At 41.2% G+C, this 13,914-nt stretch overlaps 1 protein-coding gene across 1 annotated transcript; it reads left to right on the top strand.

Moving 5' to 3' along the window:
* Positions 1–8,537: 8,537 nt before the first annotated feature.
* Positions 8,538–11,874, top strand: LOC134171156 (uncharacterized). The gene is made up of 3 exons (XM_062633139.1): positions 8,538–8,659; positions 8,841–9,034; positions 10,855–11,874. The coding sequence occupies exons 2-3, from the start codon at positions 8,863–8,865 to the stop codon at positions 11,328–11,330; spliced, it is 648 nt and encodes a 215-aa protein (XP_062489123.1). The 5' UTR covers positions 8,538–8,659; positions 8,841–8,862; the 3' UTR covers positions 11,331–11,874.
* The last annotated feature ends 2,040 nt before the right edge of the window (positions 11,875–13,914 follow it).

The raw sequence follows: 13,914 nt of genomic DNA, 5'->3' as shown, positions 1-13,914 counted from the left end.
GCTCTGAGTGCTCTGGTATTCCCAAGAGGACAAAAAACCAAACGTGCCATAAGAACAACCGTAGCGGAGGCAGCCTGCCAGTGCCTTGGTGGGAGTTCACTGTGAACACAAGAAACAGATCCTAGGAGCTTGCATCGAGCCTTTATCCAGACACAACCCATCCTTGCCAGAAATTTGCAGACTTTGAGAAAGTCCTGGTTGATCTTCCATGCCTAGTGGGGACCAGACCTTGAGACACAAAACTGTTAAAATCTAACACTTCAAAAGTTTGGTGCTTCACCGTGTTTTGAAGGGTTTGCATGGTAAACCACCTCCCATTGAACAGGTCACATCCTGCCAAATAACAGGTCCCTGTTTTGGAGCATAAGGCCTTCAAAACTCTCAAAGATCAAACTACCAGAATTTTAAATTTGGGAAGAACAATAGCCTCGCTGGTTTGCTAATGTAGTTTAGGAAATAGCTGAAAATATTTGGCAAAGATTTTTAAACCCAGCCAGCTTGGGTAAACACCTGGCACTGAGAACTTCAGCAGAAATGTCTGGGTATGACAACTTAATAAGCAGGCACTTACTTTTTTTAATAGAACTGTATAACACGTGAGGCCACCAGCTTTGCTTATTATAAGGTCATTATGGAAAGTATATTTAGGGAGCTATATTACTATTTGCTTTATTTTTCCACGTGGGGAAGTAAATTTCACTATAGAAATAAAACAATGAAAAAGTGTTAGCTAGTGTGTGTTGTGGCTGCTTTTTTTACTTTTGTGTGCTAGCACTCTAACACTTAGTGCACTGAAAACCAGAATTTTTTTCCCAGAATCTATTTCAATTTACCTAGTAGTGATAAACTCACTAGTGGATATTGATACTCAAATCTGTTCCTGAAGATTCTGAATTCACCATGTTGCAGGATTTGAACTCAAGAGCGCCCACAGGATTAGAAGAGACTGATTGTCCCTTCTCTCTCTGTGGAGTGTCAGCTTTATTTTCCCTTGGTTTAAAAAGAAACCTCTTGGTGTTATGATAGCAAAGCAAATCTGAAAAATATGACCCCCAAGTGTCAATGGTGTCCACCTGAAAAAATATCTATGCACTGTGAACTTCTACGCTCAGGCTGATGAGTTCAAAGGCTGCTAAATCAGATGCTGGTCGTGCTTTTTTTTAATGAAGCTTTTATTACTCCTTAAAGCGAAGGTCTCCTCTTACAAATATCCATGCTATCTACTTTGATAGACTCTTCTTTTGGGTAATATTTTTACCATAGCACAGAGGTGCTGAAGTGAGGAAATAAAAAGAGTCAGATGTCCATGGCTGATGACAGGAGTCCAGAAGCTAGCACTCTGAGAAGGATACTCAAGCGTGCTTTGAGAAAATCAGAGGTGTGGTCAATAGTAAGGATGCCTGTGAGAAAAACCTGGTGTAGTTTTCCTCTGTAACTATGGTGGTGTGGAGCTCTGGTTTGAAGGCATCAGCTTCAATGCATTATTTCTGTGAAGACTGTATTTTTTCTAGTATGAAGACCAGGTCTCAAATTCTTCAGCAATTCTGGTGTCACAAGATGTGGTAGGTGGTACGGGATTCTATCGTGTTTTGTTTTGTTTTCCTGTAGGCTTCATGCAAAGATCATTTTTACAGGGTAGATTTAAATTAGATACAAGAAAGAAGCTCTTTACAGTGAGGGTGGTGAGGCACTGGAAGAGGCTGCCCAGAGAAGCTGTGGCTGTCCCATCCCTGGCAGTGTTCAAGGCCAGGTTGGACGGGACTATGAGCAACTTGGTCTAGTGGGAGGTGTCCTTGCACATGGCAGGGGGGTTGTCACTAGTTGATCTTTAAGGTCCCTTCCAACCCAAACCACTCTATGATTCTATGATCACTTTCATCACAAATCGGTGCTCAGTCTCCTGGGACAAAGGCAACATCAGTTTTCATGGTTCTGTGTATTACTTGTAAGCAGAATCAGGTTTGGAGTGAAGATGTAGCCCTCTGAACCACCAACTCTGACAAAATTAGTTATCCCTGTTTCCCCACATAAAGTGAAATGGCACTATTAAAATGAAAGCACAGATAAAACTGCAGCTTTTAAAAATGACATAGTGGAAGACTTGCTGCATTGCCTTACTACAAGAGGACAGAATATTAAAGATTATTTGTTAATGAACATATGACTCCTCCCCCAAATTATTGGATCTAAAAGCTTGATAAATCAAAGTATTGCTCACCAGACAATGAAAATCTTTATTCAAAGGAATTTAAAGATGTGGTAATTAGTAAAAAAAGAGAGTCCATACAGTGTTGTAAACACTATAGGAGAAACCTATTAAAACCAGTGAACAGATATTAATTGAAAATGTTGTGGAGGAGCTACAGAGTTCACACAAAGTGCATCTCACTTGAAATTAAAGCCTGTATATATGCAAATTCAGTAGCTACCAGATTATCTTAAGCTCTGTTTTGATGCCTAGCTGGGAATAACTGAAAAATGTCCTTACATGTTGGCTGAATATCTACCAGCAAAGCTGTTAGATGCATGGCTATGAAGTGTAAAATAACAGATGAGGAGCTGCCAGGCTTCAGCAGCAGCATAAAGAAGCTCCACTAAACACCAAGAAAATGCCGTCTGAGACAGGTTTCCTTCCCTCCATCTTTCCTGGGGAAGAGGATGTGTCAAGATGCTGAGACCTTGTGCCAGAATTTAGCTCCTTTCTAGCTTTAGGTTCACACACTCCCAGATTTCTTTCCTGTGGGAGCTGGAGCATGATGTGTCCCATGGGCACAGCTGGGGCAAGCACCTGGCTGTGGGAGTTTAGGAGCACTCCTGGGGTCTCCTCAGATTAGATGTTAGCAGCTACAAAAGAAATCATACACTTAACCATGCTTGTTTCACAAATGGCATCTCTAGGGAGCTGAAGGTAACCCCTCAGGCATCTTCCCCCATATGCAAAGCATCTGCCTTCCTTGTTTCTGTTCTGAATGACAGCTTCGAAACAGAGTCTGCAATTAAGGAGTAGGAATAAACAAATAGTCAATCCCAATCTTTAACCCATCTCTGGCCCACCCTGTGGCCCTGTGCCATCCTTGCCTCCCCTTGCTTCTGCTTTCTTGCCCCTAAACGGCAGGTACTAGCCCTTACTTGTCCTTAAAGGGACTTCCATGGGCTTGTGTAACAGCAGGCAGCTCCAAGAGGGATGAGTACCAGAGGGATGAGCACTAGCAGTACACAGGGAGACATCTGGGTGCCTTTCTGAAGCATAAATTCACCAAGTTTATTTTCTAATAGTCCCCTGTTGCTCTGCAGAAACTTGCTAACGTGTCTCAGCTCAAAGGTCTGCATTCACTCAAATTGCCCAAATCACTAGTGTGGTGCCTCTGGGGTCTCCATGAACCCAGGGCAGAAAGACAAACCCTTCACATCTCAGTGGTCTTGAAAGGGCTCCTGGAGGAGCCACTCTCCTTATTTCTTGGCTGTAGGAAGACCAAGATGCATGCACACCTAGTTTTGTGGCCTCATATGAGCTAGGCTTAATTCCAATTCCCTCCTTCTCCTCCTCATTCAGCCCAGCCCTCCAGCGGTGTCCGTGCTTTCTCAACTCAGGTATGACCAAACATTAGTTTCCCTATGTTTTTACAGCAGCAATAGTAGTCTTAATTCACTGTTTTTTTTATTTACCTCCCACTCTTCCTACGAAGGCAGAGGCTTCTGCTCCCTGATGTGTCCCCCAATATGTGCCTCTGCAGCACAAAGTTTGTTGGTGCCTGGAGCCACTCACACCTCCTGTTGTGTCAATGGCCATGCTGTGACTGTCATGTCCACATGCACAAATACGTTCCTGGAAGCCCTTTGGAAGCTCCTTTCTTGTCAGACTAAAGCAAGTGGGTGAAGAGGGAGGGTGATGTCACAGCTTTTCTACTCCAGTGACTTCAGTGTTAAATTGTATTTCCTCTGTTTTCCCCACTGCTGAGATATGCATACCAGGTCTCTAGACAAATCAAATGGTTGAATGGCAGTTAAAATCCTAGCTTAACTGCTGGTGCAGTGTCAGATTTCCCCATTTTTACTGGCTGGATGTGTCTCATGAGCCAGGAGAATCAGAGAGGCTGTGTCTCGGCTGTGCTCCTCACAGATCTTGGCCTGGATTGGGGCCAGTATCATCTCTGGTGTAAATTATAGCAAGTCCAAAACAAACTGCAGCCACTCAAACACCAGGTTCTTGTGGAGTCATGACCAGCCAAAGTCCTGGTAGTCCACTCATGTACCATCCCACTTCCTAAGCCTCAGGAAAGGTCTGCCTAGGCTGTTATATGCGATTTATTCCATCCAGGGATATACCCAGTAGAGGGGTAAGTAGGGAGGCATTCCGTTTTGATGATGCCATATGGTAAGAAAGTTCTTCCATGGCAGGAGTGTTTCTAATTCAGGACCTATCTGATCTATGCTGTCCAGCTTGTGGTGCCTTTTTTTTTACTGTGCATGGCTCCAGTGCAAGCTCTGTATGGTTTGGAGGAAGCTCATGTCTGAGCTAGAGAGCAGGTTGCAGAAGCACTGCTTTGCAGCTCCAGGTTGCTCCCCTGTTATCAGCCTTAAACTGGACCTTGACCTTCACAGGGAGCTTGTAACAGTATTTTCTAAATCCACAAATACTGTTATATGAAATCTCTTTCTTCCTCCAAAGATTCTCTTTTGTGAACATGTCCCTGTCAGCCTGCTTCGAACATCAGTCCTTTGCTTCCCATCAGACGTGCTGCAAGTGTGAGTGTATGACTGAGCATTCATGCATTTCTTTCAAATTTCCAAAGTCCAGAATAGGGACTACTCAAGCAGCTGAATCCAGGGAGTGTTGACAGCACAACTTAGTTACCCTGGAACTAATTCAAACTTCTGGATATGTACTGCACGGGGTTACCTCAGATCCAGAGCTGGTTTGGTGATCACCATCCTCCTTACTCTATTTATCCATCAGAAAATAGAAATAGGTGTTGCAGTTCAGTACAGTCATAAACACGTCATTACCAATGGAAAATTGTGTTGGAAGTTTCTTTTATACCCAGCCAAATTTAGACAAATGGAAAGGTCAGCTATGCGGGCACTGGTTTTACATATGTGCATTAATTACAACACAGTTGCCTTTTGCTATTCATTTCATCTGCTAAATATGTATGAATTTGAATGAGAAGAAAGAGGAACCATAGAAAGACAAACAGAAAAGGGAAGCCAGGGCAAACTATGAGTGGGACTGGTCCTCCCTTTCTGGACCACACACTGGAAAAGATTCAAAACTAGCCAGGTATAGGGAATGGGAAAAATAAAGGGAAACATATCCATGTCAGTTACAGCTTTCTTTTAAAAGCTTTCAAAGGAGAGTGGGTCTAGAATTGCTTCATGGGCTCAGCTCCTTGGAGAGCCCCTATGCTGGTTTTTTTCTATAAGGTCTATGGGTTTAGGCACTCTGGTATGTTAGCTTGTTCATAACTGTAGAGCGGTGCTCTTGGGCCAAACTCACATTTTAGTTAGTCCAACAAATTTGTCATTAAGAACCATGACTTACACACACACATGCACAAACACCCTTACTGGGGTATCTGGCCTCCGTTAACACTGGAAACTGGGAGGAAAAGAATCCTAAACAATGCCATCATGAAATTCAGTACATGAATCTGGATTCATGTTTGGATTGAACACTTTTGGATACGACAGTGTCTGCAAATCAAACATTAAGTAAGTTGTGATTAAAAAACTGAAAACAACTTTAATTAATGTAACCTGCACACTACTCTGCTCACAGCTATATGCTAACTGTGTACTCATCTGACAACACAGTGCCCAGATACCAGAGGCGATAGGACTTCCACTGTGAGATATGTACCACGAAAGTTGTCAAAACCTGTCCATTCCTTTCCAGAACAAGAAAGATGAATGTTACAAAAGAACCACAGAAAAGAACAGGACTTCTTTGGGGAACACAAGGTAATGAGCATGTGCATTACAACCAGACTCTCTGAAACTGAGTTACTGCAGTCTCCCAGCTATGCCAACCTACTTCTTCAGCTTCACGTGTGGATACAACAATACAGAGACCCTCACCTCTTCTGAACTTCCCCTTCCTGGTTTTTTAGTGTGAATTATCCAACCGTATGGCTTTACTGACTTCTTAGGTAGTCCTTTCATAGGAAGGCTCTATTATTTGCAATATATTGGCTACTGTTATTGACTTCTAGGGAACATAAAAAAGCAATGTGCTAGAGGCTCTTTGGCAGTTAGATAGTTCAACAAATCTTCTTCCTGAAACTGTTCTTGTCTCTTTCCAGGTATCCTGCAAGAATCTCAGATAATACATCAAGTCCACAGCGAATACAAATTGGGCTGTGCATTTGTAGCATTCTAGTTCAGATCAAATTAGCACAGATTTTCTCTAATCCATTTATCTATGTGTTCACATGGGGAGAAGGTGTGTGAGATGGGAGGGGAGGCATTTACCCCAAGTAAGGTGACATATCATACTAATGCTTTCTCTGTGCTCTACATGGGTGTAGTAGCTTAATTCCTTGCAGAGCCCCACAAGAATTGTGCTGATAAAATACTAACAGGAGGTGCTTAGTGAGCTACAATTTAGGGTTTCCTGATGTTTGATTCCTGCTGTCCCAAGAATAATACTCACCATGCATATGTAAGGAATAGCATGATGCCTCTACCCTGTTCTGTGTCTGCTACAATTATCTACATGCTCTACATCTTGCTAGTCTTGTTTTAGTTAGTTTATTTAGTATGCTTGTAAGGGATGGGCTGAATCCTAATCACCTACTTCCTTCTGTGTTATCACAAGCAGGTGGGTGGGGTGTTTCAAGAAAGGTAGTTAGGAGTTTCTTGGAGTAGCTGATTATTAATTTGATACAAAGGTAAGTAACTATACAAGAAGATACTGACCAGCTGCAAAAGCATGACTTAATAACAAGGAAAGATTTGGACCTTTGCCTCCCTTACCTGCTGCTAACACACCAGTGAGTCAGAAGCAGGTTAGTAGCTCTGTGATGCCAGCTCATCTTTATATGCTGTTCACATACCATTGCAACATGTCACATTTGATATGGCATAATGCAATGTGACTAATTTAATCAGATGTGAAGTGCACTACAACAACACATCAAGTCTAAAAATGAAAAAAAAAAAAAGAAAAAAAGAAAAGAAAAAGAAGTTGGGGAAAAATAAATCTTTTGCCAATCCATGGTTGGATTATTTTTCTCAGCTGGAGGGCTTCATTTTCTGAGCTTGGTCTTTTTTATTCTGACCTTCCAGCCAAGGGCATGTGTCAGGAGGCTTGTATTTCCCAAAGGCAGTGACACAGTCTATTAGGTCATATGAGCTGGATCATCAAGCCTTCGCCCACCTCAACTTCTGGGCCACCATTCCTTGCCCACCCCCACCTCCCCCAGCAGTAACTTACGATACAATGCCCTTGCCTTTGACAGATCACGAGGGAAAGAAGCATTTTATTGCTGAACACGTACATAGCAGAGCCCAGAAACTAAGAGAGATTACTGTGGTCTGGTGCTAGTCATTTAGTAAGTCTGCATTCAATTAGCTGCTTCTGAAATATGACAAGGAGAAAACACAAGATTTACCAACGCAGTTGTGTTTCTAACCCAGGGCTTAGCATTGTTTTGTTTTAAGGTGATGATTAGAATCATAATTACCAAAACAGCCCATGTCCACAAAAAATTCATCAAGCTTTCAGTGCTTGTAGAACTTGTACCCACATGCATCCACTTTGGACTATCTCTTAGTCTGTGGGTCTGCAGACAGACAAGCTGCCATTCACAGACATTAGCAATCCTGTTTTTTCAAACACAAAGTGACATTTGCTTAGGAAAATCATACAAGTCTTTCTTTGGTTTAGTCCTTTCTTTCAGAGCTGCCTTTTCTGAAGGGAAAAGCACCTAGGACACAGAATGCAGTGCAAAAAAACATTTGCCTCCTCTCCACTGTAGGCCTGGGGTTTTTTTTTTTGATTATGAGTCATGGTCCTCAAGGAATTGTGAAAGAGTCTCAGTAGAATTTTACAAAGTGCTAGAAGAAGCTTAACACTTAAGCTAGTGAAAATCTACAAGCTAGTTGGACCTGAGGGGGGCTGTACAAGGGTCAGATAATCTAGAAGAAAGACTGTATTTTCACCAGATCTGGAATATAGGGCTATTTGGAAGAGAAGAAAAAGCAGCTACTCCAGTTACTGCGGCAGACGCTTGCACAGAGTGAGACTGAAAGAAAACCTTAGAAAACAATATCATAAAATATATTACAAAGAAGCAAAACTATTTATCCTGCCACCCTCTTACTACAGTGCTGAACATATCTCAGCAAAGACAAAGATTTACCCTTCCTTCTCCTTTGCCTCTTTGAGGACCAAAGAGGCTTTGCTATGATGCACTACACTAAGACTCAAACACCATACACAGCTTTTGTGGATTCTCTTCTCAACTTCATTAGGCCTGGAAAGGCTTTGCTGATTACAAACAGGAAGATGCTGTGTTAGCTCCTCCTCCAGTGGTTCATTTACTTCTTATACTGCTAGTCTTTTCTACCTCCCCATGTTAGTGGAGTTATCTTTGTATTCTTACTTAGGAATAAGGAAAGGATACTCTTTTATGAGGGAGTAGAGCTAAGCTGTAAGGTAAATTCTTGTCATGCCTAGGAAGAATCGTTGGTGTTAATTTACCCTTGCGTGGCTTCCCTTTTGCTCCATAGGATACGAGGCAAACCTGACTTTTATAGTTCTTAGAACCTGTGTTCTATTGTTTTCTAAGACCAATAGCTTCCTGACTTTTCCTCTGTTCATTAACTTTTACTCTTAGGTTTTAGGTGGATCCTCATAAAATGGTTCACTGGGACAAACTAAGAGCTTTCCATTCCCGTGGGGAAGAGGATACTGCAGCAGCCAGCCAAAACCAGCAGCGTGGTAGACCGCAGCTAACTAGATACCAGAGAAGAAGGTGTAAACAGGCAACTTCAGAGCTGCCAAGAGGAGGCCAAACCAGGGTCTTGCAAGGTGATCAACAAGAACGGGGCAGTAGTATTGGGTCAGGAGGAAAGTGGGTTTAACTTCATTTTGGTTGCAGATGGGGACTACTGAAACTGAACTTCTTATGTATTTTGTTCACATGTGCATATGCAATATCCTTGAAATAAGGGCTCAAAAGTAAAAGACCTGCAGGTGACACTTCTACAGCTGCTTTGTTACCTTGTTTTCAGAGCTGCTGTTCTCTGACTCCTATAGAATGTTATCTTGTATCTTTACATTTCTTGTTGTGGATCTTTCTTCAGGGCCTAAAGATTCCTATTTGTGAAGCAAACAGAAAAATATGATCTTAGACTACTTGTTTTAGAATTCCTTCTTTTTTTTTTTTTTTTGTAAAGTATGTCTGGCTTCAAAACTTGAGTCAAGGCACTCTTTACATAACATCACTGCTTGGAGTTAAAGCTGTCTGCCTGCACTCTTAGTTGAGTTACTTCCCAGCCTCTCACTGTGCAGATTAGCTCTACAGCTCACTAAGACCAAATGGAGTGCAGGACGTATTGGGTTTGCACCTACCCCCTGTGAAGTGGAGTTATAGAAGCAGCAGCACAGTGGTTTCCTAGTGGTCTGATATTTCTTGTCCTGAAGAGACTAAAGGCTTCTCTGTAGCAGAACTGCAAGTCAAAGTTGCTTCAAATGCCTTTGTTATAACTGGTAGGCAGTTTGCTTCTAGAGCTTGCAGCCAGTTTGTATATGCAAGAAGTCCTCCTGAAGTGCAGATGTATCATATAGGCATGGAGCTCTCACAAGGTAATAATCATTTTGGCTGACTTATGAAGGACTCCCAACTACCTTTCTATGCCTGGAGCAGGCTTCACTGTGTAACACAAATGCCTTTCAAACGGCACAGCTGGGAATTTTGTAAGGAGTAGGTAAAGATTGTCTAGGAATATTTCAAGGTCAGAAATAGCGAAAGGGAGTATCTCTGAGAGAAAGGCCATAAAGAAACAGAAAACAAGAATTGCTGTATTGGGCAGAGGGGTTGGAAAGCATCAGGAATAAATTAAATAATTTGAGCTATTGAATTTAAAGCAAAATCATAGAATGGTTAGGGTTGGAAAGGAACTTATGATCATCTAGTTCCAACCCCCTGCCATGGAACTTTCACAGCTTCCTTGGGCAGCCTGTGCCAGTGCCTCACCACTCTTGCAGTGAAGAATTTCTTCCCTATATCTAGCTTATATCTGCCCTGTTTAAGTTTGAACCCATTACCACTTGTCCTATCATTACAGTCCCTGATGAAGAGTCCTCTAGTATGCTTGAGCGAGTTGTAGCTAGGTTTTACCTTCCTCCAAGATTTTGTTGGGTTTTTTTTGTGTTTTTTTTTTTTTTAATGGCTCTAGTCTTCTGGTTTAAGGCTTGGTTGAAGTTAGCAAGCAAAGTGGATTGCAGGACTGTTGTGATGGTTTGGATAGAATTGGGGAACATTGAAATCCTAAGAGCGTTATGACCATGGTCCATACGTTTAGTTCTAGGTCTAGCTTATCGGAGATTTCTCTGCCCTTACTAGAAAGACAGGAAAGGTTGGTTTCATGAAGGTAGAAACCACTGGAATGGACTGCAATATGCCATTTAGTTTCTCAAGATTTGACTCTCTGACTTTGGACAAATGACATTAGACTTGTGGTAACCAATCTACCTACTCAAAGGTAAGGGGGGTGGGAATGGTATGAGGGACCTATAAAGTAGTTAGTGATTAAGTGTTGTAGAAAACAGTGGGACAAAAGTTTTTTCTTGGCTTTGGATCTTTAATTGGTTTGTTCTGCTTGATTTGTTTTTGTTTTCATCTGCAGTTTACAGATTTAGGAGTCGTGCCCCATTTACCAGTGTGCGCTGCAATGGTAAAGGCTCTTTGGGGCTCCCTAGGACTCCTGAACTGACAGAAGATGGAGACATTATGGGAATGCTGGCTAGGTCTGCCAGCTACTGGCAGCAGCAAGAACCTGCTCGATGCTGGATCAGAGACTGTACTGCGCTGACCTGCTCAGCAGCAGGTCATCCTTCTAGAAAACATCTGTTGCAACACCACCTTCTAGGTGAGGAAGATGGCTTGATCTACTGGATGAGAAACGAATTAATCTCAATGGATGAAGGCAATGATGGCACCATCAGGGACACTGGGACATCCAGCTCCCAGGGAAGCGTTACAAATGATGATGTTCCCAGGAGTTTTGCAGAGGAGTATTCATTGGTTCCCTTAAATACACTAAAGAAATATTCTGCTCAGGGTTTTGATCAGCAAGTAGAAAACTATTTTGCAAAACTCTGAGCTTCAGGATAGATGTTAGGAATTTAGGAAGCAAATCTGTTGAAGGTGCAAATGCCAGTCTTCATGTGCACAGTTTATAACAATGCAGGCTTAAGCATACAGTAAAGCCACAAAGGTTCATGCAAGGTAAGGCCCAGTATTTGCTCTTGGATTGACAGAGAGCTAGAAAGATAAAACTGAAATGCAAGCAGCTTCTTCATACGTGTTGCGGTCTTCTTTGGGAGTTTAAAAACCTGTAATAATCATAAGGCACTAAAAATGGAAAAATATCTGAGTCTAAGCTAATGTAATGACTAACCCTTTTGCAATTGTAAGGGATATACCAAGAAATATGGTTGTGTTTTGTCTTTTTCTCAGCAGTGCTGTCTCTTCTTAATAACTTTTTGTAGGATATTTGAAATTCAAAGACCTCATATGCCGGTATTTCCTTTCACTAAGTGCTTTAATTTACTCTATAGAGGTCTAGAAGGTTTAGTACTTTTTGTGTTGCCTTTTTTTTTTCCCTTGGTCTACATCTAAAAATTCTACTCCACTGCATATATTTGATTATCATACATAGCTGTTTATATGTGAATAATGTGGCACAGCTAGAGCATATCCTGCTTCAAAAAAAAATAAACCACCCAGGATACCTACACCCTCTAGCTGTGGATAACTTGTAATATGAATTAATAAATTATTTTTTCTTTGTTCTGAGTACCTTGTAAATTTTTCTAGTCACTTTCTGTTTTTTTTCAGCTTAGAAATGTGCTGAGAGATTTCAACTTAAAAATTATTACTTTATTTAGTCAATGAGTAGGCTTCAGATATACAGCTTAGTCATATCAGTAAAACTAGAGTGCATGGTTGCTGGAAAACAAATATACTTCAGAACCTGATTGATCTTGTTATTTGGAAATACATCTGTTGATAAGGTTTCGCTGTGTCTCAAAGGTGACTCTATTTACAATGGACAGGCTTGAAATATTTGATATAATTAAAACATATTATTTTGAAGCAAGATTTCAGCAGTGGATTTTCTTTCTGTACCTTAGTAGGTAGAGAACCATTTAAGTAATCTCTCTATTGTTGCTCCTTTGGTTTGTGTAGCTTCAGCTATAACCCTTTCAATGTCACATATTTGCAGTGTATTGCTTTTTGCATCATTAAGCTTCTGCAAGCAAAAAGTGAGTCCTCTGTTTTAGATAATAGGAGCAGGATGAAATGGATGGTGGCTGTCTCTGTTCTCTCCATGATACATGCAACAGCACAGCTCACATGTATATGGAAAAAGACCTTGTAATGAAGATACTGCAAATGCTTGCACCCTAGTCCAACATACCAAGAAATTATATGCTTAACCTGTGAAGAAGTCTTGATGACTTGCTTAACCTTCCTAGGAGCTTAAAACTAATTTTTTGCTTAATTATAATTTTTATAAATTGTGTGCTTAATTTTTTGCTGAGTCAGCCTTCTCCTTGCACAACAGAGTCCCTCCATATGAGGTTAACTTTACATGCTGTGTGATGTTACACTGGAGTGGATCAGGCAACTTCTGCTTTAATTTAAGCAAGTGTCCAAGTTGAGTATGGGCTGATGCTTTAGACAGGTCTTATGAAGTCTGCAAATTAAAGGTTTTTGTTTTCTTGTTTTCCAAACATTTGTCAAAATACTTGGAGACAAATGTTAATTCTATTTGCTCATGGGACTAGTGAATTCCTCTTCCCCACACCCCAAACCACAAATTAAGTCTCATTCCTTTGAGTGATGGTTGCCTGGCTTTCCAGAGCATTCACATAAAACTGGGACTACCTTGTGTAGCAGCAGTGGCTTAATCCTTCCTACTATTTGTGGTGTTTGATAATTAGCAATTTCCAGCAGTGCTTGGAGCTTCTGCCCACAAGTGCCTTAGGGTTTATGAGTCTAGACCAAAACAAAGGAAGCTTTTTCTCAGCTGACACTGTCTTCTTTTTGCTCTGTATTACATCAGAACAGTACAATAAGCATACATTGCTCAACTTACCTGACAAGTTTGCTATGTGAAGGTGCCACAGGGTATGATGCAGAACTAAAACTGTTATCTAGTAGTTATGGCTGGAATACTGTGACATGTCTATGAACACCTCTAAAATTATGCCCTTGATTATATACATTTTGGAAAGCGATGTTTGTGAAAGTCAGGCTGGCAGTGCTTCATGCGGTCTTGAAGCATCTTTTTCTTTCTAAAACACCCCCCTACAAATGTCACCAGTAGGTAGTAAGATACCAAGTGTTGTAGAGGTGTCATCTTTTTGACAGCATAGATTCAGTATTGTGTGTTTTCAGCTAGACAATTATATAGTTTTTCCTTGTGAACCTGAGATCCTGTGAGCATTTTTGTGCATGCTTGTCTTCTTTTTCACAAATGATCCCACCACTGGGATTTTTATCACATGTTGAGTTAAACACAGGTATAAAGGTCTGAAAGATCAAGACCTGTGAGACAAAAATCTCAGAGTAAATTCCTAGGAAAGAAAAGCCTGCGAGTCATTAACTTGAAGTATCTTCTTAGAAAAACAAATCAAGCAAAGCTGAGGAACAATTAGGGAAAACAAATTAGCCATCT

Source organism: Pezoporus occidentalis, unplaced genomic scaffold (genome assembly GCF_034315485.1).
Source record: "Pezoporus occidentalis ecotype Australia unplaced genomic scaffold, CSIRO_AGI_Poc_V1 ctg4, whole genome shotgun sequence".
Classification (NCBI taxonomy): Eukaryota; Metazoa; Chordata; class Aves; order Psittaciformes; family Psittacidae; genus Pezoporus; species Pezoporus occidentalis.
The sequence above is the reverse complement of the archived record's forward strand: the minus strand, read 5'-3'. Positions and strand labels throughout refer to the sequence as shown.

Coding starts and splice junctions, on each gene's coding strand:
- LOC134171156 (XM_062633139.1), top strand. CDS start 8,863: ATGGTTCACTGGGACAAACTAAGAGCTTTCCATTCCCGTGGGGAAGAG. Junction 9,035..10,854: donor CCAAACCAGGGTCTTGCAAG/GTGATCAACAAG, acceptor TTTCATCTGCAG/TTTACAGATTTAGGAGTCGT.